General features: G+C 37.6%; 2 protein-coding genes across 2 annotated transcripts; one reads left to right on the top strand and one right to left on the bottom strand.

The window, feature by feature from the left end:
• LOC577869 (probable E3 ubiquitin-protein ligase makorin-1) lies at positions 1-25,759 on the bottom strand. Its single transcript, XM_030973642.1, has 7 exons — positions 25,575-25,759; positions 20,040-20,168; positions 18,668-18,888; positions 17,876-18,108; positions 16,683-16,894; positions 10,499-10,609; positions 1-7,871 (listed from the first exon to the last, which is right to left on the bottom strand). The coding sequence occupies exons 1-7, from the start codon at positions 25,631-25,633 to the stop codon at positions 7,148-7,150; spliced, it is 1,689 nt and encodes a 562-aa protein (XP_030829502.1). The 5' UTR covers positions 25,634-25,759; the 3' UTR covers positions 1-7,147.
• Positions 11,322-16,093, top strand: LOC115919545. The gene is made up of 2 exons (XM_030973644.1): positions 11,322-12,935; positions 14,894-16,093. The coding sequence occupies exon 1, from the start codon at positions 11,353-11,355 to the stop codon at positions 12,913-12,915; it is 1,563 nt and encodes a 520-aa protein (XP_030829504.1). The 5' UTR covers positions 11,322-11,352; the 3' UTR covers positions 12,916-12,935; positions 14,894-16,093.
• Positions 25,760-27,091: the final 1,332 nt, after the last annotated feature.

Here is a 27,091-nt window from a genome sequence, read left to right on the forward strand (position 1 = left end):
TTTCAATTGCAAACTAATTTATTACCAACATCCATACCGTATTAGGGTTGAGTTAATTTTGAGTTCGCATTTATCAGATTCAAACATTTGGGTGATGTATCAAATCACAAACATGCTTCTCGTTTCATGTTACCTTAAAATCTATTAGCCACCCTTAATGTACCAATGAAGCATCGTGCTACGAGCACTAAAGGCTAGTCATAAACATCATCTGGCTACTCAATATATATCAACTTGCTCAATGCTGTACATACAAAGACTACCCTCCTCCTCTAGTGGACCAGTCCTATCTAACATGCAGTCCGCTATACATTTCACTTTCATAGACTATTACATTGTATCACAGAGGTAGGTTTAATTAGATTGAAAGGTTTCTCTTTCTCTTTTTATCCGTCTACACTGAACTACATAACTCTTCTATGCTTAAGAAATATCCAGCATATACATTTTATACAAGAGTTGAAGAGTTGAAGAGTTGATTTCATACATGTACATTTCATTCTTTCTTGCTGCATGAAGGATTCCATTTTTTAAAACTTTTAAAAGTAAACAAATTGCACAACTTCATATGAAATCTACACACTTGCTGAAAAGTTTATGGCGTAGCAGATTTCATATATTTCAAACAGTTTTAAAGTAAACGAAGCGTAGTTGATTCATGGATAGAAAGGCATTTCAGAATGGCTTTGAGTCCTGTATATAGGACCTTTAAGAAAGGAACGAGATGAAATGGGATTTACAAAGTGAAGTTCCAATTGGCAACACTTTAAAGAGGTGGCAATGATGAAATTATTCGAAGCTCAACAATTCATCTGAAAATTACATCAATTTTAAACTATAAGAAAACACTCCTGCCTATATAAATCTTGTACAATTAATACATCCCATCACCTTTCAATATGTACATGGTATCACACTTCCTCTTTCTTTCTTTTTTCACAAAAAGCAAAGTTTGCAATATCCAATTTCATCTAACTTTCACTCCTGATAACAACACATGTTAATTTACATTCTTTCCTATAAGCATTTCATACCTAATTATACATCAATAGTTTTACCTACAATAGGAGCTGAAGCAAAGAGCTCTATTAAAGAGGCTTGCTATTTCATCTACTTTTTCATACGTTTAACAAATTACAAAGTAACCCTCTTCTCGCCACCAATTGTAGATTACACTCGGTATGGACTATCCAATTCCTTGTTTTTATAATTATACTCTCGGCTAATAATTCATGACATATAGTCCATGTAATAAATAAAGAGTAGCATGCATTCTTGATCCACTTGTCTACATCTTCTGCGACTGTTTTCAGTGTTGTTTACTCTGAGATTCCACAAAAACGTTGCAGAAACTACCATTAGCCACAACAAATAGACAGTGTGAATGACCCTTGACAATTTCATTGATATACTTTGGAATTAGTTCCAAATCAACTTTGGAAGGGTTGGTTTCAATTCATTCCAGCCTTTCCGATGTAACTAAGGAAACCAATTATGCTCTTAATAGGAGCTTTGTAACAGTTGTACAAAGTTAAATTTGCACAATATTAAGTTTCACTAAGATTCACTGCTACTTTAAAAATGCAACCAATATCCTGTATTAGAGTAAGGCATGTAGCTAATAATACTTTTGACAATTCATACTCTTTATTGCAGACTTTGTGTATGAGATGCTGTCTGTAAAGAGAGGCAGTATACACTGAACATATTATTTCTTTCAAAAGAACCATTTATAGAAAGATGCAGTTTTACTAATACTTCAACATACATAATCATAAATACAACAACGAGATCTAACCCAGTCTACATCACACACTGCGTTCAAAGTATATTACAAATTGGTCTGATAACGGAAGATTTCTTTAGACAGAGGTAAAAGGTCATGACAAAGACATCCATTTTGGGAGCCACAGTAAACCCTTGAAACATCTCAAAGCAAATCACATTCATCCCTTGGTCAGGTTGGGTTATTTCTTGTCTGCTTGGAGCTTTAGAAGCTTTTAAGGAACAGTGCAAGGGCCAGAAGGGCATAAATCCTATCCTTTATAAACACAGAGTTAATGCCGTTCTGGCTCACGGCAGATAGCATGAACCCCTAACAATTGCATACATACATACAATGCACAGTATGTACGTGTTGCCTACTACGTGTCGTTAGTATTTCTAGAAAATTCTAAAGTCATGCTCACAAAAAAGTTAGTACAACACTACTATATAATTTTTTTAGTGAGAGCTATAAAGGAAATGAATATTCATGAAATACAATCTCCAATTCAATATCCTTGCAAGAATCATCCAAGAGAAAACATACATTACCTAGTACACTGCCTTCCTCTTTGCACCAAATCCCCAAACAGAATAATAAGAGTACACATAACCCACGCTTTCCAAAGGGTAATTAAGTCATATATCAAAAGTACAAAATTCAATTTCACAAAAAGCAGATGTAAACAGTACAAAATATTTCCTATAGATTTACACTGAATAAATATCAATATGAAATGAACACACACAAATTAACCATCGTTTTATAGTATTATCTATTGTGGTCTGCATCAGACGTACATGTAAATTCAGAATACCAAAATAAAAAAAGGCAATATCTGGCTAACGTTACAGAGATTAGTTCACAATGAAAATGTAAAACTCATAATCAGAAGACGATTTTAAATATATTTTTCTATAAATTTATATACAGAACAAAGTACGAGTTGAAAGATGCACGAGCATTCGGAGAGGATCGCAGACTAATTGAGAATCGTAAGTTTGGTAGGAAACTTGCATCCAACGGTTTTGATAATCCTTCGTATTTTCTCCCTTTTGCTCTGAGAAGCTTTGAACTCAACAATCATGAAATACAAATGCAGCATTGATCAAGTCATTGTTAAAATGAATACAAAAGACATGTATATAAACTGAAACTGAACATTTATCATATTGCGGGGTGAAACACAGGTAATTTATTCATTGTGTTGAAAAATTGCTGGTATGCCATCTTCCATGGATACTCGCAAGTATTTGTCAAATTAATTTAAGTTTATATCTTACCTTCTACTCTCATATCATATTTGATGCCCTTAGACTTTTCAGAAGAAACAAAGAAAAAAAGCTCAGTAAATGGGTCATGTGAAGAAGACTATTCAAACCTTGAATTCAGGAATGGAATGTGCATCAATTAAGTTATGAAGATTTATTACTTTCAAAGAAACTAAAGTACCTAATGGGCAATGTGATAGCAGGTCTTTTTTCATGGAGATTTCCAACAATGTATTCCAGTTGTTAAAAACAGATCAGCCTAATGCATTTAATAATGGGATTATATATCATGAAATGAATTCCATAAATACCAACATACACAATAATTTATTTTCATTATATTATTTATCATATAATGAGAACAGTTGTCTTATAATATTAAATGCCATAGGAAAATTTCAACGTTCAATTCATTCTATAATCAGAACCCCATTTGTCCTTAAACTGTTCCATCTCCCCCGTGAATGGAAGATAAAATGAAGGTCTACATGCAGAATGGTATCAATACTTCTGATGTCTGGTCTTAGTAGCACAATCGTAAACCCTTTGATAGAAAGGACCATTTACTACCATTACTTAGGCATCAGTAATTATTTAACTCCAGGGAGCTCTGCTGCCGAAAGCGTCGGAGCTCCAGATCCTACACTATTCAAACAGTGGGTTTGGTTATATTTTTTGGAAATGTAAAGAAGGAGTAATTAAAATTTAGGCTTACAATGTTTTTCGACCCCTCTGGGCATCCGGTCAACCACATGAAATTATAATTTGAAGATGTCTTTGATGGGGAAAAGGGTGATTCCTTGTCGTAAACCAATTCAACCATGTTTTAATCGTTGATTCAACATGGAGAAGAGAAAGTATTCATGCGCGGTAGCGGCGCAGCACATATGAATAACATGTTGTATGTATACGTACTTTCTCTTTGATGTTGAATTGACGATATATAACATGTTATTCATATGTGCTGCGCCGCTACCGCGCATGCCCACTTTCTCTTCTCCATGTTGAATCAACAATACACAACATGGATGAATTGGTTTAGGACAAGGAATCATCCGTTTTCCCATTAAAGACATCTTCAAATTATAATTTTAAGTGGTTGACCGGATGCCCTGAGGAGTCAAAAAACATTGTAAGTCTAAATTTAAATTACTACTTCTTTACATTTTGAAAAAATATAACCAAACTCGCTGTTTGAATGGTTTCCTGGTGTAGGATTTGCCTGGAGTTACAGTATATCATGTACTAGCCTGTTCTACAGAATATGCTAAGTATGGGGTTCAAATTAACAAGGTGCCCACCGGAGAGATAGGGAAACAAGCAACATGATAGAAATTATTTTGGAATGTACTGGGCTACCCTTCATCAAAAACTTCAGATACATATAAAATGAACAAAAAAGAAATATCTCTTTACCATCAAACTAATATTTAAAAAAAAATATCTTCAAATGAAATGAGTTATGATCTCTAGAATAGAATACAAGTGGTATTACAAAACACTATTTTGCTTCTTTAGGGATAAGACAAAACAAACATCTGCATAAACTGACACCAAAACCATCAAAAGGAAAAAATGATAAAAGGATATAACCAAAATAAAAAATATGAAAACATAATGGAATGAATCAATGCTATTTGGTATTGTGAACCAAGGCTAAACTACAATGCAAAATAGAAATTTCATCTTGATAACATGTTGAGTTAATTGACTAGTAACAATACATTTATGTACTTGAACAAGCAAACATATAAACCCTCTGCATAAACATATATAAGTGACAAAAACAATGTAACTTATCACAAAGTAATTTTGATATTCCTTTCTCTTGGCACATTATTGAGGTGTGAAAATACTGTTTTATGTTACACAATATTATTTCCCATGAAACCTTCAGTTCTTGATGGATGAGAACATCATATTCGGTGTTTAGTATCATATCAACACTATTTCACAATTAGTTTGCATGTGGAACTATTTGACTACCATGCGTTATTCTGAAAAGGACAGGTTTGTATTTCATGTCATAGTCAAGGGACGGTTCTTGAAAGTCTTCTTGGAAGAAAAGGTAAAAGACGTTTTCCAAACAATTTTAAAATTCTGTTTGCTTTATAACAACTACATGTACTGAATTTAACCAGCCTTATAGACACAAACAGATTCCCTGTGCCAATGTGCTACTTTCATCAATAAATTCATGTATCTCATTAGCCCCACCTGCTGTTTCCTACAAAATATTCATTCGTACAATGTACATGTACAATATGAGCATTATTAGTTAATAAAACTTAATACCCCAGCCAAATATTTTCAATTTCATCCAAAACACCGCTGAATCAATGAAAGCATATAGAGCATAGATCAAGAGAGATCCCAAACATATATATATGTATGAATGTATATGCACAACTTTTTTTATGTTTAAAAGAATAATACATGTACATGTATATGAAAACAATTAAACACAGGCACATCTAATGACTTCAATACCAGGTACATACATTCACCCACGTACAATCAAAGATAAACCACAGAGAGCATTGCATGTACATGTATCAATACGTACAGTACAAAAGACAAAACGCAATATACATCGTACAATCAACTATTCATGTATATGTGACGCAAAAATATTTCTACAAAATCTATAAATTTGTATCTATTTTCTAACTATTGCTTTGTGTTTAATATCTACACCAGACTAACATAGAAAAGGAAATGAAATATACTATGAATTCAATTCAAACACACTATACTACAGTCTAAACAATATCTATAATTTAATTAGTCATGAAAATATAAAGGAAATTTCTCAATCCTACTCTGTACTCAAAATAGATTTATAATATCACTCTATAACTTAGTCAAACAACATTTCATTCTATAAATACAACTAATCTGTACAGGATGATTGCTGAAATCAACCATGTACCACAAATGTACGTTCAATCCGTGAATAATCTGTTAATTCATGCAATAAATAGTCAGGTTTTCATCCGACTAGAATAAACGGTAATGAACAGTCCGAGTACTGCAAGATCTATGTGGAACGTTCTTTCATCATAAGCATGGGGTTGAAAATGTACGCATAGCACTTTAGAAAACAAATTTTGGCAAGACAAGTATTTACGTCCTGTAAATCAGGCATGTGGTGATAACAATTCAATTTGGCTTGACTGCACGTCGACTGGTATGACCAGCCGAAATGTGAGCAGTCGGATTCGACAATAAGACACCTTCATGTTTGTCACCTGAGCGATAGTTGCCATGGCAACTGGTTTGAAACACAACAGCTGCTCTCGTAAGGAGCAACTGGGCGGCACACCACTGTGCACCTTATTTGAAACAACTCTTTGAAATGTATGGCTGGTATCAGCGGACACTCATCAGCGTTTGGGATAAACCCGACACACCCATGAGAAGCCTTTGCTTAATACTGCACCAAGTTTGTTTGAAACGTTTGTTACCAATAAAGATGTTTGTAGGAGACATCAGTAAGACAGTGTTTTGACAAGGAACAAAAACTGAAGCAGCATTATGTCGATGAATTACTGTGTTACACGTTCCAAGACATTTCATGAACTCTGTATAGCCTATGTGGAGAGACCGTATACATGTTTGCAAAGATTCTACATATGAAACATTCTGCTTCCTCAAGAAACAACAAACAACCTTCTCAATCTGTCAACATTTCATTCACATATCCTACATGAGAAGAAACAAAGGAAAAAATGCTTTTCAACTCCTCTATGTACAATGTTAGCCCTATAATCAAGTCAAGCATTCATGTCTGATGCATATCTTCTATATGCTCTATTCATACCATGCAGATAAACCATATTAGACAGTTGAGCAAGACATATTCTAGAATCTTCAAACTTTGTATAAAACATGTATAATTAGTGGACCCCTAAACACCACCACGGCAGAAACAAGCCTCTTTCAGCAATGAATATCGACCAGCTGCCTGGCTGAAGACCACACCGAGAGGATCTGCCTGTGATTCTGTTTTTCCTACGTTTTGGCTGGTTTCTTCGACTTGAGAATAATTGGTGGGTAGATGTGATGGAATCCCCTCTAAACCACAGATTGCGTGGGTTTCCCTGACCTATCACCAATCTCCACAGTCTTCATCAGTGTACTCACATTCTTCTAACATATCGGGTGCAAACTCACCTATACACACTACATCTTCTCCACCAACCTCATCTTCCCCAGGGCTCTCGCCCTCATCACCCTCTTCTTCTCCATTTCCATCCTCATTACCTTCCTCTGCTGCTTCATCTCCCCCTCCTCCCTCTTCCTCCTCCTCCTCCTCCACTTCTCCTCCATCTCCTTCACCCTCCTCCCATTCATCATCAGCATCATCTTCCTCTCCAACTTCCTGGCTACCTTCAACCAATACCTCAGCCGTCACCTCAGCCGTCACTTCGGCCGTCTCCTCCCCCTCACCAGACGTCGGAACATCCCCGCTCCAGTCGGAATCAAACTCGTTCTCGCTGTCATCATCCGAGCCCATGTACTGAAGGTACTCCCACCAATCGTCGGCCTCGCTGGGATCACTGAGGAAGTCCCATTCATCGTGCCACAGGGAGGAGCCAAACAGGAAGAAGTCGTCTTCATCGCTGCCAAAGTCATAAAGACCGTTGCGGTGCTCAAAGAACTCCCAGAGGAGAGCCGGGCGGATGGTCTTCACCTTGTTACTGGAGGCGCGGCATTGACGAGCCTTGGCACGGTCTTCCTTCGTGCCGTCAGGGTAAGAATGAAGGTAGAAGCAGTCAGCACCGAATGGACACTTGCCACGGCCCTGGTCAAAATGCTTGCATGCCTTGGTGCTGAGTAGATAAAGACACAACCAAATAGAGAGTGATAATCATTAAACATATTCTATTATCATTATAGGCATTAAACACAGACATAAGTACAACTGTCGCAAAAGAAAGTATGTGATCAAAAATGCGGTGGTTTGGAAATTTACACAACTATAAAAATCTTTGATTGCCAGTAGATTTTTTTAATAAAAAAAAAATTCTTAATCCTAATAATAGGCCTGATTTATTGGATTAGACAAGTTTCGTACAGTAATACCTTAGATATAGAGTAAAAGAAAATAAATGCAATATAAGCCATTTTAAAGCATACCTTTATTTACTAGGAACATTTGTACAATAGCAATACCATCAAATTTGTTTACCCTTTATTAACCGCCCGAAACCGCCCCTCCTTTTACTCACTAAACCACCCAAAACCGCCCTTCTGTTTTTGTCTGTTTTCAACGCGCTGTAGTATCCGTCTATGGAGTCTACCATGATAATGTTATACATGCGTAAGCCTTTAGATATCTACAGTAGGATTCTGAATAGAAAATTATTGTTTCATATTGTTCAGAAAAATGTCATTATGAGAGCAATATTGCAACATCTTTCAGTGAGCAATCTAGGCCATTTTAACAAAATCTCTAGTTGCTAATGGGTTAAAACAATACATTTAAGCTCTTTTCTTTGGCAATGTTGTAATATAATGGCATACGGGTCATTCCATGTCAAATCACCCAATGGTTTTAACCCGACCATTTTTGATTTTGATGAAACTTAGTGTACTTGTTGAGTGTGATCTCACAGCACCAAATCCAAAATTTTAGGTCAATTGGGGGAGGGATTTGGGAGATACGTCCCTCCATATTTTGAGATTTTTTCAAAAATGGGGGTGGCGGGCCTACCTTTGAACCCTTATATTTCGGGACCTAATGGGCCAACCTTCACAATATTGTATTGTTGGAAAGGGTATTCAATAAGGATTCCAAATCTGTCACCATTTTGAAAATTTGTACATGTTGAGGTACTTTGACCTCTTGACCTAAGATTTGACCTTGAAATTGACCTTGTGGATCATGTGACCTTGACAACATTTTTCATGAAATGTAATCTCTGACATGTTCACTTAAACATATAAAAGTTTCAGAGATATAATATTTTTTGTTTAGGAGCAATAGGGATTGAAATTATCCATACTTACAGATATTCACAATAAACCCTATTATAATGTATACAATGCATGCAATATGCACAGTACAACATACATCTTCCACATGCTTTTTTGTTCTAGTCATATCCATTCTAAATGTCAGCAGTACTTAAATAGAAATAAAATGACAAGTTCATATAGGCCTAAAGGGTTGACAGGATGTATGGCTTTAGGCCTCTGAGTCGGTTCTAGGATAATTACCCCCCCCCCCCCGGAAAAATTACCCCCAGGAAATGTTCCCCCCCCCAGGACAATCACCCCCAAGGACTATCACACCTAGAGGACAATTAACCCCAGAAAATTACCTCCTAGGACAATCTGTCTCCCCCCCCCCCCCCCCCCCCCCCCCCCCGAGGACAATTACCCCTCAAGGATATTTACCTCTCAAGGATATTTACCTCTCAAGGATATTTACCTCCCGAAAAAAAAAATCTGCTTTGATTAAAACCAACTTATGATCAGGATGGACTTTTAACAAATAATAGAGGGGAGGGGGTAATTGTCCGGGGGGTAAATTTCCTCGGGGGGGGGGGGGGGGGGACAGATTGTCCTAGGAGGTAATTTCCTGGGGGTAATTGTCCTCTGGGTGTGAAAGTCCTCAGAGGGGGGGGACATTTCCTGGGGGTTAATATTCCTGGGGGGTAATTATCCTAGAACCGCCTCAAAGGCCTAAAGTCCATAACCCTTTAGGCCTATATGAACTTGTCATTTTATTTCTATTCAAGTACTACTGACATTTAGGATGGATATGCCTAAAACAAAAAAGCATGTGGAAGATGTATGTTGTACTGTGCATATTGCATGTATTGTATACATTATAATAGGGTTTATTGTGAATATCTGTGAGCATGAATACTTTCAATCCTTATTGCTCCTAAACAAAAAATATTATATCTCTGAAACTTTTATATGTTTTAGTGAACATGTCAAGGATTACATTTCATGAAAAATGTTGTCAAAGTTACGTGATCCACAAGGTCAATTTCAAGGTCAAATCTGAGGTCAAGAGGTCAAAGTACCCCAACATGTACGAATCTTCAAAATGGCGGCAGATTTGGAATCCTTTTTAAATACCCTTTCCAACAATACAAATTTTGTGAAGATTGACCCATTAGGTCCCGAGATACAAGGGTTCAAAGGTAGGCCCGCCACCCCCATTTTTGCAAAAATCTCAAAATTTGGTTGGCCGTATCTCCCAAACCCCTCCCCCGATTGACCTAAAATTTTGGATTTGGTGCTGTGAGATCACACTCAACAAGTACACTAAGTTTCATCAAAATAAAAAATGGTCGGGTTAAGATTTTCAGATTTTTTGGGTGATTTGACATGGAATGACCCATACCTGGCATTGGAACATGTATAATATCAATTAATAGCAGGCAGCTGTAATGCAGTAACAAAAGTCTTAGATCTGACAATCAATGCCTTTCATACTTACCTCAGAGCAGCAATGTAGTTCTCAATTAGCTTCTTCTTCTCCTCAGGATCCTCCACCCAGTAATCACTAGGAGTCACAAAATTGGACATCTTCCTACATGTTGGGCATCCCCTGTAGAACATATCAAGAGACAAAAATGTTATTATTTAATACAGTCAAACCTGCTTTAGTGACCATCAGTCTACAAAGACTACATTTTGTTTGTTTCTCTTGAAAATAGTTTATAATTGAAACATGTTCTAAAGGAACCTGTACATAAAGACCACCTGCCTATAAAAACCACTTTTCTTGTTTCCTTTGGGTGGTCTTTATAGACAGGTTTCACTGTGCATCTAATCATCACAGGTATACTTGACATCTAGATATTACGCATAACTTAGCTAAAGGTACATGTATGTACCCTTATAAACTCTAGTAACTTAAGGCCTCTCTGTCTTCATTTTTTTAATCATATACTATCAAGACTATCAATATATATATATTTATATATTACAATTCATGGAATTCCATCTCTTAAAACAGACAATGAATGATATATACTAATCAAAGGACAGGGTTGGACAATAAATGCTTAGGGAACATTAAGGCTACCATCGATTTCCTACTCTAACTTAAGTCTGATTCTGATGGTGTTATAACCCTAAAAATAACTTAAAATCAGATTGCAACCATAACCCTGTATCTGTGGTGACATAACGCCTGAGGGGTGCTTCACAAAGATTTTAAGTTGAACTTATAATATCGAAACTTTTATATCAAAAATATTTTGTAAAAGTTGTTTTAAAAGGCATAAAATGTTGATTCAAATCATTCATATTTTCTATTTTATTTCATATTTCGTCGTTCGAAATTACATGAGATCCCGCCAAGCGCATGCGCAGTCAATTCGCCGCGCAATTGAATTTTACAGGGAAAGTAACTTTCCCTCAGCAGTCAAAATACCTAATTTTCGGCGTTTTTTCGGACCACCGGTTTCGAAAAAATACTTCATTAGGGAGAGAAACTCTCCTTTTTCATGTTTTTGGAAGACTTTTGAGAATCTGTGCTGTTTGTATATCAAAAATCGAAGTTTTGTTCCGATTTCCACGTACACGATGGCGTCTCCGTCAGGCAGCACCAAGCAGAAAACCAGCGAAACGCTGAGCACGGCTAAAGCCGGAACTTCCCCGGGCGAAACCGCCGCGGGCCCCTCTACGAAGCCTGAGCCAAAGCGCTCATCGGCAGTGAAATCCTCCGATACGAAACGCAAAAGTGTCTTGGCAAAGCCTGCCTCGAATGAGTCTAAGAACTCTGGGCCTAAAAAGAAGGGCAAAAAGCCTGAAGAAAAGGAGGACTTCACGGATTTACGAGGAAGACTTGACAAATTGGAATCCTTAATGGAGAGAATGGTGGATTTTTTGCCTTGTCAATCTGCAACTCGCCCCACAGGGGATACACCACCGACAGCATATACAGCTGCGACGAACGTGAGATTTCGTGAAGTTGAACATGATGATGATGATTTTGAGCATATTGACACTGGAAACATGGGCCAATGCCCTACGTCATATGACATTGGCAGCATGGATGAGGGTGATGTCAACGAAACTGTTGCACCAGGTTTAGACCAGGAGAATGAGGACAAAGTTCCTGCCCTGGCTCAGAAATTTGCTATCCCTACTGGGGTTGGTGGCGCGATCCACGATGATTTAGCAAAGTCTGCCATGTACCTCATGTCCCACCAGCTAGAGGAAAATGTGTTGGAGGAAGCTGGAGGGAAATACCCTCCTCCAAGCAATTGTACTCCACTGTGTTGCCCCAAAGTGAATGCAGCAATATGGGAAAACCTATCCTCGCAAACGAGAAGCCGTGATTTGAAACTGCAAAGAATCCAAAAGCCTTTGACAAGGGGACTCACAGCTTTTATTCAAACTCTGTCCCCCGATAGCCTATCTGAGACACAACAGGATGCATTGGCATTGCTGTGTAACACAAACTTTGAAATCAACTGCTTACGCAAAGATCAGATTAAGCCAGACTTAAATGCCAAGTACTCACATCTTTGCAAACCTGCCACACCAGTGAGTCAGTACTTATTTGGCGATGACTTAACAAAGAGAGTCAAAGATCTTACAGAACAACAAAAAGCTGCATCTGGCGTGGTGCGTGGACAACGTACACCCCGCCCCCAGTACCATCCGTACAGGACGCAAGCGTCCAGCACTTTTCAATACCGCAGACAAGGATGGAACCGTGCCACCGGCACATCACAAACTTTTCCAAGTAGCAGGCCCGCAAGTGGGAACTACAACACGCCTTTTTTAGGCCAGCGAACCCAACGAGGCAGACCATACAGAGCTCCGCCTCACACCCAGACGATGAGCATGGGAAAACAGACCCAATCCTTCCAGCGGCCACAGGCAGCAAGGAGGAAATAGCTACACCATTACCCAAAGAGGTAAGTAGCACATATGAATATTGTGAGAATGTTACTGCTCCTTCTACTTCATGTACATTACAACAAGAATGCATCTCAAATGTGCCTGTTGGAGGTCGATTGATATATTTCTATCGTAGATGGCGTGAATTAACGTCAGATCTATTTCTGCTATCGGCAGTGCGAGGCTATGAGATCGAATTTGATTATTCGAAAGGGGTTCCCTCAAGAAATAAGCCCCTCTACGGTTACAAAAAGAGCCCTTTAGAAATAAATCAGATTACTAAAGAAATCTTGGCTCTACAAGCAAAAAACGTAATAGAACCTTGCTCATTTGAAGAGGGAGAATTCCTCTCAAACATCTTCACGAGACCCAAGAAAGATGGGGGTACTCGTATGATCTTAGACTTATCAGAGCTTAATCAAAGTCTGAATGTACAACACTTTAAGATGGATAACATCCACACTGCCAAGCACTTGATTTCTCCGCACTGTTATCTTGCATCAATCGACCTCCAAGATGCTTATTACTCCATTCCAGTAGACCCAAATAGTAGAAAATACTTGAGGTTCATGTGGCAGGGTGAGCGCTGGCAATTTGCAGCCTTACCTAATGGGCTCAGCACAGCCCCCAGACTGTTCACAAAATTGCTGAAGCCAGTCTTTGCCGAACTGCGACAAGCAGGTCATACAGTCATAGGATATTTGGACGACACCATAATTATTGGTGAAACAAAAGAAAAGCTGAAAGAGAGTGTGAGTGCAACAACCAAGATCCTCTCAGAATTAGGATTCCTCATTCACACTAAAAAATCAGTGCTCATCCCAACACGTGAACTAGCCTTTCTTGGCTTCATTCTTAACACTGAGAGTATGATTGTTAAATTGCCTCAAACAAAGGCACAAGAAGTGAAAGATTTATGCCGTGAATTAATGGGCACGTACCTCCCATCAATACGAATGGTAGCACGAGTGATTGGGAAGGTCATAGCAACTTTCCCTGCGGTTGAGTATGGCCCCTTATACTATAGATCAATGGAAAGGGACAAAATTGCAGCCCTCAGACAAAACAGGGGTCATTTTGACAGAAAGATGAAGTTGTCCCTTGAGGCAAAAGAGGAGTTAAAGTGGTGGATGAACAATGTTTCTATGGCTTCCTCCCCAATTGTTAGGAAAAAACCTGACTTAGAATTGCACACAGATGCCAGTGGCCTTGGATGGGGAGCTACTGACCTCCAGAAGCAAACAGGGGGTCGTTGGAATGAATTTGAGGCAGAAAGGGCACGAAACAATGAAATAAATTTCCTGGAAACCCTAGCCGCTGGGTTGGGGATAAAATCCTTTTGCATGAATAAGCGTAACGTTCATGTGATGGTAAGAATAGATAATACCACTGCAGTGGCTTATTTAAATCACATGGGAGGCTGCAAGTCCGCAATGTGTGACAAGATGACGAGAGAAATTTGGCAGTGGTGCATTTCTCGAAATATTTGGGTCTCCGCAGCCCATGTACCTGGTCGGCTCAATACTATAGCAGATGAAAGATCCAGGAAATTTAATGATCGAACAGAATGGAAACTAAACAGACAAGTGTTCGATAGAATAGTTTCCCACTTTGGTGTACCAGAAATAGACCTGTTCGCCTCGAGACTAAATGCTCAAGTAGAGAAATATGTCACTTGGCACCCAGACCCTGGGGCTTTTGCAGTTGACGCATTTACGCTAGATTGGAAACCTTTTGCATTCTATGCATTCCCACCGTTCTGTATGATCCCCAAATGCTTGCAAAAAATCAGAGAGGATAAAGCTAGAGGGTTACTTCTGGTCCCTAATTGGCCTACTCAGGCGTGGTTCCCTCAGTTGGTTAGCATGATGGAAGGAGAGCCACTGTTTATCCAGAGGCAAGAAGATTTGCTACTCCTTCCTGTGTTAAACACCACCCACCCTCTTAATGCTAATATTGACCTCTTATGTTGCAGGTTATGCGGCAACATTTTGAGAATCGGGGACTAAGCAGACGAACAGTGGATATCATTACAGCTTCATGGAGAGCATCAACCTGCAAGCAGTACCAAGTGTACATCACACAGTGGCGAAGATTTTGCCACAGCAGGAATACGAGTTACCTCCAAGCCGAGGTGGAAACGGTACTAGAATTCCTTAGTAGTTTATTTCATGACAGGAACCTTAGCTACAGTGCGATCAATACAGCTCGTAGCGCTTTATCCACTTTTCTGATTCTCGTTGACAGTAATCAGACAATAAGTACTCACCCACTTATAACCAGACTGATGAGAGGTGTTTTTCAACTCAGACCTGTCGTACCTAGATATACAGAAATATGGAATATTAGTCCAGTCCTCAATTTTCTAAGAAAATTGTCTCCAGTAAACTCCTTAAACCTCAGAGATTTAACACTCAAAGTATGTATGCTAATGGCTCTTGTATCGGCACAGAGAGTGCAAACCTTGCATATATTGAAGACTAACAAGATGACCCTGAAAGGGGGCTTTGTGGTTTTTCATTTGGATGAACACTTGAAGCAAAGCAAACCAGGAAATACCGATTTTAATTTTAAATTGGAAGCATATCCACCTGATAGAAGATTGTGTATTGTAAAATATGTGAAACATTATGTCCAGCGCACAGGACCACTTCGTGGGAATGAGAACTCATTCTTTGTAAGTTACACCAGACCTCATAATAGAGTAACAACTCAAACCTTATCTCGCTGGATCAAGACCTGCTTGCAAAGAGCAGGTGTGGATACAAACGTTTATAAGGCTCATTCAACGCGGGCAGCATCAACTTCAGCAGCTGCCAAGGCAGCACTTCCAATGGACCAGATCCTAGCCCGAGCAGGATGGTCTTCAGAGAAAACGTTTAGGAAGTTCTACAGGAAACCTTTTGAAAACAAGAGAAACTTTACCCAGGCAGTCTTACAAGATAGCACACTGCTTTAAGAACTGCATCAGAAGGCTTTTCAATAGAACTGGCATTAAGAGACCAGCTGTCTATTTAATAGAACTGGGATTAAGAAACCAGATGTCTAGAATAAACTAGATACAGAAACGAACAATGTTTTTGCAACATTATGACATCTTATATATGGACGTCTTCTGTGTGAAATGTTTTTGCCACATGTATGAACAGACTACAATAAATGTCAAATATGGTGAGTCATTGATTAGAAGCATTCAATTCAATCTGCATAATCAGTGTTCACTTTTCCGTACATGTTGGTTGTTCCAAATGTGACTACTATGCTTCAAAATCTCATGTAATTTCGAACGACGAAATATGAAATAAAATAGTAAGATTAAACGAGAACTTACCGTTTGAAGTTTGATCTTTATTTTATGAATATTTAGGAGGAAGTTATTACATGCCCTCCTCACCCACCCAAACTTCAAACTTAAGTGTAAGTTCCCTGTTCCTTACTATTGAGAGTAGCCACATTTGTAGCTTTGAATATTGACTGCGCATGCGCTTGGCGGGATCTCATGTAATAACTTCCTCCTAAATATTCATAAAATAAAGATCAAACTTCAAACGGTAAGTTCTCGTTTAATCTTACTATTATCAATGAGATCTCATGTTCTTGATGTGAAATTTATGAAAAGTCTAAAATATTTCAACTGTTGCTTTTGAATATATTTTATTTTAAGGCTACAAAGGGCTCTCTACAATGTTTAAGTCCAACTTAGAGTTAAGTTTGACTTAGGATCTTTGTCCCCCCCCCCCCCAGAATATTGGTAATACCATTACCTGATAATAGTCTTTTCAAACTGCCTTCCACTGCGCCACTTCCTGATGCAATCCAAGCAGTAAGGATGAGTACAGTCCGATAAGATACCAAACTTACGCTCCCTGGGTGATTTCTCCATGATCACCTCCATGCAGATACCACAGACTATATCCTTGCTCTGCTGGTACAGGAAGGCTTCCTGCATCTCCTTCTCATGCTTCTCAAGGCAAGTCTACCAAACCAAAGAAAACAATAAATCAAGTGAATTAACGCCTTGCTGGAATGCTCCCCAGGGAGTGGAGATTGTGCACACAGTGTGTGCTGGCAAGCACTGAATCCAATGACCAGAGTAATAGTATATCTGTAAAATGCTTAGAGACATTGTAATAGTTGCAATATAAGCGGAATATTATTATTATTATTATTATTATCAAAGGTGGCAGATGAATGCTCTGCTGGTACAGGAACGCTTCCTGCATCTCCTTCTCATGCTTCTCAAGGCAAGTCTACCAAACCAAAGAAGACAAGGAATCAAGTGAAACATTCTAATCAAAGATGGGAGATGGATGGATGGGCAATTGTTCTTGGACAAGCAAATTAAAAACATCAATTTTCACATGCACGATTAGTTGATATATCTTTTTGCTGTTTGATCTGACAAGTATTTCATGAATGAGCACGATGTTTCCACAAGGAGTGACAATTTCTTGGATAATCCTTGCTGTTGCAGCAAGGGAACATTCTTTGACATGGTTGCAAAATTGAAGAAGAAAAAAAAAATCACATGGAGATTGATGACCCTCCCAAGACTGATTCTTACTTCAAGTATAAAACTATCAATTGATCCCATTCACTGTGAAGACCAATGTTAAAGAATGTCTTTACAACCAGTATTCTCTAAATTAAGCCTTAAATTGCTAACCATGTTATCTGCTGACAGTCAGTTCTAAAGACAGTCAAACCACCTGTCTATACAGACTACACATTTTGTTTCCCTAGAATATGGTTTCTCATTGAAACCTGTACATAAAGACCACATTTCATGTTTTTCTTGAGCAGTCTTTATATACAGGTTTCACTGTAGTAGCACTAGACAAAATCTACTTTATTACCTTTTGAATTATGTAAGATGCAACCTTTATGCCTCAATCACACATAAAATTTCAATTATTTTCTCAAAATAAGTAAATTCTGCACCATGTAAGTATCTTACCAGTCTGTGGTTCTTCCTCTGTTCCTCATCATACGGCATCAAACAGGCTTCTCCACATAGATCACACACTTCACCATGCATGTACAGACACTTGGCTCCGTAACGACAGGTACCCTTCACTGCATAGGGACATAAGATATTCCCAGGTCCCCGGCGCGTGGGAGGCTCTGTGGATATCACAAGGGCATCACTCTGACCGTTCTTCTTGGCTGTTGCACTGTACGATGGTGGCACTGCATAATAAAGATGGGGATACATAAGACATGTACTGTATCTGAGTCAAGGGTACCAAACTGCAATTAGTTAGGTGTATCATACTAACCCAATCAGGCCACATTTAAAGGGACTTGGTAACATTGTTCAGATGAGAGAAAATTGTGCTAAGGTAGTGACTTCAATGCTAGATGTACAATTAAAGACGATATGAAAGTTTGAGTGAAAACAGACCATTATTAAGGACAAAATTGGGGAAAACTGATCTGATCGATTCCTTAATTCTCCCAACTATATCATTACAATTTAATTACATTTTAGGTGAATGTAAATCGTCACTAAAGCAATGTATTGGCTCCATATACCATTTCAGACATTTAAGTGTTGATAGATTTTTAAACGGTCGGGAAAATTAAAAAATGGTGGGGAGAATTTACAGTTAGAGGGTGTCGCACAGTGATGCCTTCAAGAAAACAATGAATATCGTTGTGGGTTGATATTTTAAAGGATTTTTTGCATGTTAGAGGGTTAGTACAGTGTTAATAATAATAAGTAATATTTCATAACAATTGAACTCACAGGTGCCCTGGAAAGGTTGACCTGGGACAAATTCTTTGGCATGAATGAGATCCTTCATGGAGTACTTGCTAGCCTCATTGTCAGTGGGTGAGTTGTGGCCGTTCAAGTGCAGTGTGGTCATCTTGCTCTCTATGGCAGTCCCTTTAGTTTGCACAGGTAGAGGAGCTGGTGAGATGTTCTTCTGGGGGGCGTTGTTGTTGGTAGGGACTACATGCTGGAACCTGTACCAAGGAGTATTTTATTTATTAATATTCCTCAACATAACATCCACCAGTATTAACTTAACTCTCTACAAGATGTGGTTGGCAAATGAAACAAACATGTAGTCTGCCACAGTAGACCTGTGTCACACATACACACAGTTGCACACAAGCAATAGTCTTGGAACAACGGAAAAGGTTTGAGATTAAACTTCTTTGACTGAACCCCTAAAAAAAGAAATTAAAAAAATTAAAAAAAAACATTAGGCTAAAAAACCTAGGTTTTATGTCACTATCCTAAACAACTTTTCTACCATTGTTTGTGTGGGAACTGTTTGGTTCATCTTAATGCTACTAAATATAAGTTTACAATGCGTGTTCCTCATAATGAACTTCTAAATCACTCTTTAGAATATCTGAGCGATGTACAAAGTACACATGATGAAATCACCAAATAAAAGGGAATTCCAGGTGATCACCTAAATGTATATCCAAACAAAGGTCCCTACTAAAAGCCTTGACATGAGCTTAAAAGAAAACCACATAAAGGCTACAGTAGGGAAGTATAAAGGATGGAAATCCATATCAAGGGCATTTTAAAGGTCTATACACATGCATGTATATGTGCATTACACAAATCCTAAATTGCATGTGTACCTTGCAAATCATCTCAATTAGAAAATCTTTAAAAAATCATGTTATATGCATACTCATCCCCAGGGGGTGTATGATGTATCACTATAACCCATCACTCCTGAATGTAGTAGTCATCCGAAGAACCAAAAGTGTTTTCAATTGATGCAAAATTCATATCATTGCGAAGGGAAAGCCTTACTGATCAAATATAACAACTTCCCTCTTCAAAATATGTTTTGGGCCCTCAGTTATCATCTCTCAAAAATGTTAATTTTGAGATTCAAATTTTCTGCCTTCAGCCGTCCTTCGTAGAGCATCAAGATTTGTGACGTCACATTTGAGACGTCGCATGTGAGCCATAAAGCATTTCACTCCTGTCCATGATATCTTTATGATTCTTCAGCAAATTATTCGTGTTTTTCAAAAGAAAATCTGTCCATCCATATATAATTTGTCCATAATTATCTGTTGTCGTGAATTTTCTTTGGGGTGACTACTTTAAGAATGGACTGACAATGGCAAATGGTTTTGCTTACTTGCAGCTGGCTCCATAGTGGCATTTCCCTTGGAGGTAGTAGCGACATACATTATTCTTCACAGATTTAGATCTGTTGTGAGCATAGGGGCACCCGTCTCCTTCCTTGCACAGACCGTGCAGAAAGTATCTGTGGATTAAATAAGTAAACATCAAGAATGAAACAAAAACATTTCAACAACTTTTCAAAACCTGTAAGGTATACATGTATTATAACAAGACTTACACCCTACCGAAAATTCTTTTAAATGAAGTATCTTCTGGAACTATGTTTCCACTAAAATATTTGATAATATACAGTTACATAAACACTCTCATGAAGAAAAAAATTTGGTTGCCACTCTTCATTTCATACATGTATACAGTGAGTCTTAATGTAAACAGCAACAATATTTAATCAATACAAGTATGATTCAAAAGAGATATTTGTGGCTAACACATGGTTATCTTTTACAAGTATGCAAGATCAGTGCAATACTGTACATGTATACCTACATGAAATAACAAAATATTTTCTTCAGACTTCAAGGAGGACCCAAAATAAAACTTTAAAATCCTTTTGCAAATCTGCTCTATAAGACTACCCTATCTATCATATACATGTACGTACATGTATTATGTAGGCTATTAATTGTGAATACATAATAACTATTCACCATGTACATGCTACATTTTTAAAATAGCATATATGCTCCCTTCTTACAAAGAGCTGCGATTGATCTGAATCAATTGCAAGTCCTCTAATCAAGTTTGTAGTCCCTTACATGTATCTCTTACATGTATGTACATGTACATAGTTGCACTTGCAGTTGATATCAATCACAAATAAGTGGCGATCAATCGCAACTGTTTATAAGACAAGGCCATGGTATATAGGACATTCATATTTTTCATTTCCAATGATTCTAGGGAGAAGATTAATCTAGATACAAGATTAATCTAGATACAAGTAAGCCTGTATGATCCCAAATGTCCTGAACTGTACATTTTGATTCCTTGAAAATTAGTGGGTTGTATTTAAGAATGCATGTGTGTGGGGGTGTGTGTTTGAGAGTGTGTAAACTGTACATACTCACACTACTGCTTAGCCAAGACCTAGATGGAAACGATTTACAGGAAGTGTACATTGTACAGTAAACTCATTACATACTAAAAGAAATATTTGTGTAATGTACATGCTAATGTATGCACAATATGTGTACCCGTATGTCATACTGCTTTGAATAGTAGGTCTACATCTCAAGTACCGGTAAGCACATAGTGTACAGCTCCTTGCACTAATGTTTTCATTATACAAGAAAATCCAGGCTTATAGGAAACCTTATACCCCGAAGAATAAATGTAGGTATTCTGAAAAATGAGATGTATTCCTGCCCTAGCTTAATATGTACAATATTCCTTAAGCAATTGTATAAGAGATATATAAATGAAGACATTCTTGGCATGATGTAATGCCTTTTAGCATGACATGGGGTAGCCATTTTTTTCTTTAAAATGTGATGTACCAGTTGAAGCTGTACATGTACATGTATAATGCACCAAGTTTTAGTTGGAAAGATTTTTTAAAATCAATAACAAAACCTTTACTTTTCAATGAGGAAAAATCATAGCTGAGAAGATAAAAATTGTAGTTGGTGAAAAATATATTACAGGGGAATAATTGTATTACTAATTCATTTAAAAATACGAAAATATAGCAGTTGAAAAATCTATTTTATTTATGAGAAACCTTCACCCCAGAAGACCACCAGCTTATTTAATGCAATGTGTTCTGGCAAGGATAATAGTAGGTGAATGAAATGCTTCATTATCACACACACCTGGGATGGAAGCATCTATGCATTTGAATACCTTTACTTGATAAACGACTTCACATATCGGTAGTACGTCACGTTATCAAGAAAATGGCGACGCCCATGTCGTGCTGAGAAATTAAACATTATTCTTGATGTATGCTTCTATAATACACTTCAGTGCGGAATCTTGTACATGTAGATTAATGGGCAAGAATATAATTAATCTCTCAGAATAAGTTAAGTTATTTCTTGGGGTGAGGTTTCCTTTAAGAGCAAACGACTTTAAAAGTGAGCAGAACATTCAGAGAAGCAGATAATCGTAAGAAATTTATGAGTTTTGAAATTTGTAATCGCTAATAACCGTATGAGAACTTGTAATTGGTTAAATGGGTAATGTCACGTTGATGTACTGCCAGACAACTTTCCCATTTGTTCCAATACATGAAATGATGTCACTTTTTCCAAATGACTCAAGAGGGTCTTTTCTTTTTAGAGGACCTATAATGTATGTTATCCATACTTTACTTTCATTAGTACCCCAAGGCCCCAAGCAAGAAGGCACTTGGCAGAAAATCATATTTTTTTACACGGCAAACGGGAGGGTTGTCCATGATTATTTCACAATCACTGGATAAAATTGTCAAAGATGGTGACCTCATAATTCAGACATTCATAACTCTCTTACTATCGGTCCAATTTATTGCAAACATTCACCACCCTGTTTGTCTTATTTTTCTACTTTCATACAAATTACCTTATTACATTGCCCTTTACATTATTTCTCAGCTTTCCAAAGAAAACATTTTTTATAAGAATCCATACAATTCAGTGTCTAAGAAAAATGCTCATCCACTATCTACTGAATTTTATGCTAATACACTTCTAGCATGGAAAAGGTACTTGTCGTATTTGTTCAAAGTGGGGTTGTGATTTTGATGTTAAACTAAATCATTACAGGGCCTGTAATAATAGCAATTTCTTGCTCTAAAAATAAATATTGGCAAAGTGTGTGAATCTAATGGGGGGAATTAGTTTCCTCCATAGTATAAATAGTGTGGAGTCTAGTGTGGACACTGACTAAAAATAATCCACTGTAATTAAGAGAGTTCTTGTTCTTTTATTAACTTCTCTAAATATTCAGGAACAAAACATGATACTCTCAAGAAAAAAGACTCAATCCAATGAGTAACTAATTGCAATGTACATGTAGTTCCTGCAGGCCAATTATTTATGTTACATGGCAGGATATATATATTCTTTGTCATTATATTATTATTTTTTTTTTTTTTTTTCACGATGATATTATATTATTTTTTATATTCTTTGTCATTATATTATATATTCTTTGTCATATTATATATTCTTTATCATTATATTATATATTCTTTGTCATTATATTACATATTCTTTGTCATTTATGAGTTCACAAGATGCCAAACCTTCATCCTATATACAACAGTACACGTAAACACAGCTCATGTATTATATATTTGTTCAAGTTCCTTACGATGATCATGAATGACAAGGATCCCAATTAAAACACATCATAATAATTCTTATCAGGGTTTTCTTTAAATATTCCTGTATATAGGTATCATCTGTGAACCAGAAACAGTGGTTTAAATGTACTGTATGCAAGAGTGTGTGGATAGAGTGGGAATTGAGAAGGAAGTAAGCTCCATGAACTAGTTAGGCCAGGGATTATTAGTTTAAACTTGACCCTTCTGAGCCTCTATCAAGGTGAGATCTACAGTAGCATGGATTAATCAAAGTAATGCACTCCATAAAACAACACGCATTGAGGTACTATCCAATATTCTTTACATGTACATAGTACATGTACATGATTTATTATTATAATCATTATTATTGTTGTTGTTTTTATTTTCACTTTTATATAAATTGGCTAAAGATGTAAGAAAATATATCTCTATGAATTTTAAGACAAACTAAAGTTCATAATTTATAGCCTTAAGAACTTAATTTTTTTACAGCTATATTTGTAGCATGGTACAAATTCATGAAGGCCTCAAATTTAGATGAGGGCTTCTTTCAAATTGTCACCATCCATATAACTTTGCTTCCCATCATCTTTTTTGAACAATTTCTAGAGAACAATTACCAGACATTAAATACCATTAATGAGGAAACAAGAAAGGCAACCAAAATGTATATAAACTGAAAACTAATAATGTATTTTGTTACTTGTAACTCATTATGCTTGAATCCTGGGTATATTCTGAAAAATGCATCTGATTTAAAAGAGGGGAATAATATGCATAATCAGTCATTTTCTATCATGCTCTGTGTTGATCCATGTTTTATATCATTATTGAAACAAGAAAACTGACTGTGTCTGTTATATGCCTCCGCCCTAAATTCAGTATAGGAAATGAAAGGAATTAGTTGTGACATATCACAATGAAATTTAAAAAAGTCTATTTAATCAAATGTCAATCAACAACTACATGTATGATCCCTAATGACCCTAAAATGTAAGATAATGTGATAACTGATAACAAGGCTAAAAACCTTTAATTTCAGAAATTGATCTCTCTGACATTTGACCTACTTATCTGAAATAAAAATGTTACTATCTAATACATGTACATACTACATGTACCAACAAGTTTGAGACTAATCCTTCTCATGGTTCTCAAGATATCACAATTAGCAAGGCTAAAACCTGTAATTTTAAAAATTGAACTCTGTGACCTTTGACCTTCCTATGTTGATACATGTACTATCACCAAGCTGCGCAGATTGAATGGTGGTTTCTTATTTGCAATAACACCCATTGCAAAGCTTTGTGTTCCTGTCATTTTCTCAAAATCAAAGACAAACTCTATCACAATTACAGTCTAGATCTATGTATCCAAACTTTGACCTGTGACTCCGGTGTGGATATATATACCAGAGGCCCAGGGCCACGGCTCAAAGTTTGGATACACTTCTGAACTAGCGCCAGCAATGGACCATCCCTCATCTCATTCGGAATCTGACCAAGACTAAGAGTTTTTGGTTAAGTTAAAGCCAAAGGGAGTGTATCATGGCAAATACTGGTTAACGCCATCTACGTCTTCTTTTGGACAACTGCACGTAAACGAATGGACTTGATTAACTGGGTCAGCGGTGCTAGCGTTCGCAAAACAGACCGAAGTTCTCCCCAGGCCCCACGCTTTGGTTTTGCGTATGTTGCACGCACATGAATGCTACGGTCGCGTCGTCTGTAGTCGTGTACCCGATTGGCCCCGAGTAGGGCCACAGGAAAGACACATAGCCTTGTCATGATACACTCCCTTTAAATGCTATCCGATTATCTCTTCACACACATTAATTTAGTATTTTTAGTAAACTAGTATTACAAGGGCCCTAGGCTAGCTAGCTAGTTAATGAACACACATGCTAGATCTATATAATTAAAATGAACAATTCAGTAATATTATTTAACTTGAAAATCTGGGCTACAACAAGCTAACGCAGGAGGATTCTCAAATAGATCTAGGGTCTATATTGTAATTGTAAACAAACTCTGCCTCTGCACTGCTTTCTATTGCGCGTACGCGTTGACTGCCGACAGGTTAGATTTTGGCCTGTGTTGACAATTTTTGAGGTCAGACTCTCAACACTAAACATCAACAATCGTCGACCCTTTTCATGTCAATACACAAACTAAAGGCAAATTGTAATCGGATGAATGTGTAACTTTCCTAAATAATACTCTCAGATCATTACAGTACCTGCAAGTGATGCCTTTTCGCCAGTCAAATATTGATTGCAAGGTACTGGCAGCAGCCATGATTGAACAACGTAGCAATATGAACTTTACGCAGTTCAGCTCAGCTAGCTCAGCTGATGATATTTTGTGCAGTGCTGTTTTATGTATGTTATGTATTGGCCGTATACCGCGCGCCTATACTCGTCAGCGTACACCAGCCAGCTGTATATTGCAGTGATGATCGCGACTGAGTGATCGCGCATGCGCAACTCGCTGGAGTATGTGTCAAAATGTGAAAAAACAAAAATCGGCATCCCTAAAAAACATGTCATGATGGGCTTTTTGTGCTCTCAAAAGTCAGCTTGAGTGTAGGGCCCATATCGGGCGCCAAGTGTAACACGTGTGATCAGGGGCGGATTCCATGGAGGGGAGTGGGGGGGGGGGGTGCGCCGGCCCTGCCCCCCGGCCAAAAAACAGGTTTATAAAGATGGTAACGTTTTTTACCTTTTTTATACAAAAAAATGAAAATGGGCCCCGGCCATTTTTTTTTTTTTTGCTCAGGGGGGGGGGGGGGGGGGGGGGGGTGGTGCTACCTGCCCCTCATCGATACAAGGTATTTAATGTCTGATTACTGAATATAACATAATTTTGAGCATAACGTGACGAAATTTAAGATTATATCAGAATTACCCCCACTTCTGTCGCAACGAACAAAAGTAAAGGAAACCCACTAATGACACTTATATTTTCAAACTGCCAAAAGGAATTACAATCTCCAGCGTTCGTTTAGCCATCAATCTGATTTACCGCTCAGCGGCAGCAGTGACATTGACAATGAAATTGTAGAGAACAATCTTAATTGTAAGAATATACCCCTACTTAAACCGATCAATTTTTCACCATTTCATTTTGAAACACAATATAACATGGTACATGATACCAGCGGTGTTACTTATTATATCAGAAGGCGGAGAAGGCGAACATCCTGGCTTATTTGGAAGAAGGTCTACGCAAACAGGGGCCAACGGTTGACCTATAGCTATCCCAACCCAATACCTGAAACGAAGGTGAACAAAGCCTGTATGTTACGGTAACAAAATGGATCCTGAGCTTACGCTATTCAAGGAACAATGTCAAAGACCATTGACGCACTGATTGAAAAGACGGCTTCGAGGACTCCGGACAGTGACCTACTTCTAACGGAGAGTATAGTCGCAGCCAGGTCACTGATGAGATGTCCTTTGAACGCCAGTTGGCTGAATACCGTGATAGACAAAAGCAAACATTTGGGTCAAAGTATACCTGGCAATTCTAATCATGATGATAATACCTGGGCCTCGTTGCATAAAACAGATGATTAGTTTTGTGCAGCGGTTCCCTGACAATAATCATGATGAAATTGATGATAATCAAAAAGAGAATAAAGCTCAAATTCTACCTGTCGGAGACTCGATGATACCACCAGTCTCTCTTTTTTTTTAATGTAAAAGATTATATCATGTTTTATGTGGTTTTGAATAAAAATGAACTTGAATTTGA

The sequence above is a fragment of the Strongylocentrotus purpuratus genome, unplaced genomic scaffold (assembly GCF_000002235.5).
Source record: "Strongylocentrotus purpuratus isolate Spur 01 unplaced genomic scaffold, Spur_5.0 spur5_scaffold_6, whole genome shotgun sequence".
Taxonomy (NCBI): Eukaryota; Metazoa; Echinodermata; class Echinoidea; order Camarodonta; family Strongylocentrotidae; genus Strongylocentrotus; species Strongylocentrotus purpuratus.

Excerpts from the sequence above, each read along its gene's own strand:
- LOC115919545 (XM_030973644.1), top strand. The coding sequence starts at position 11,353 with ATGAGATCCCGCCAAGCGCATGCGCAGTCAATTCGCCGCGCAATTGAA.
- LOC577869 (XM_030973642.1), bottom strand. The coding sequence starts at position 25,633 with ATGGCTGCTGCCAGTACCTTGCAATCAATATTTGACTGGCGAAAAGGC. Across the intron at positions 20,169-25,574 it reads CGAAAAGGCATCACTTGCAG|ATACTTTCTGCACGGTCTGT; the intron begins GTACTGTAATGA and ends TTTAATCCACAG. Across the intron at positions 18,889-20,039 it reads CACTATGGAGCCAGCTGCAA|GTTCCAGCATGTAGTCCCTA; the intron begins GTAAGCAAAACC and ends TCCTTGGTACAG.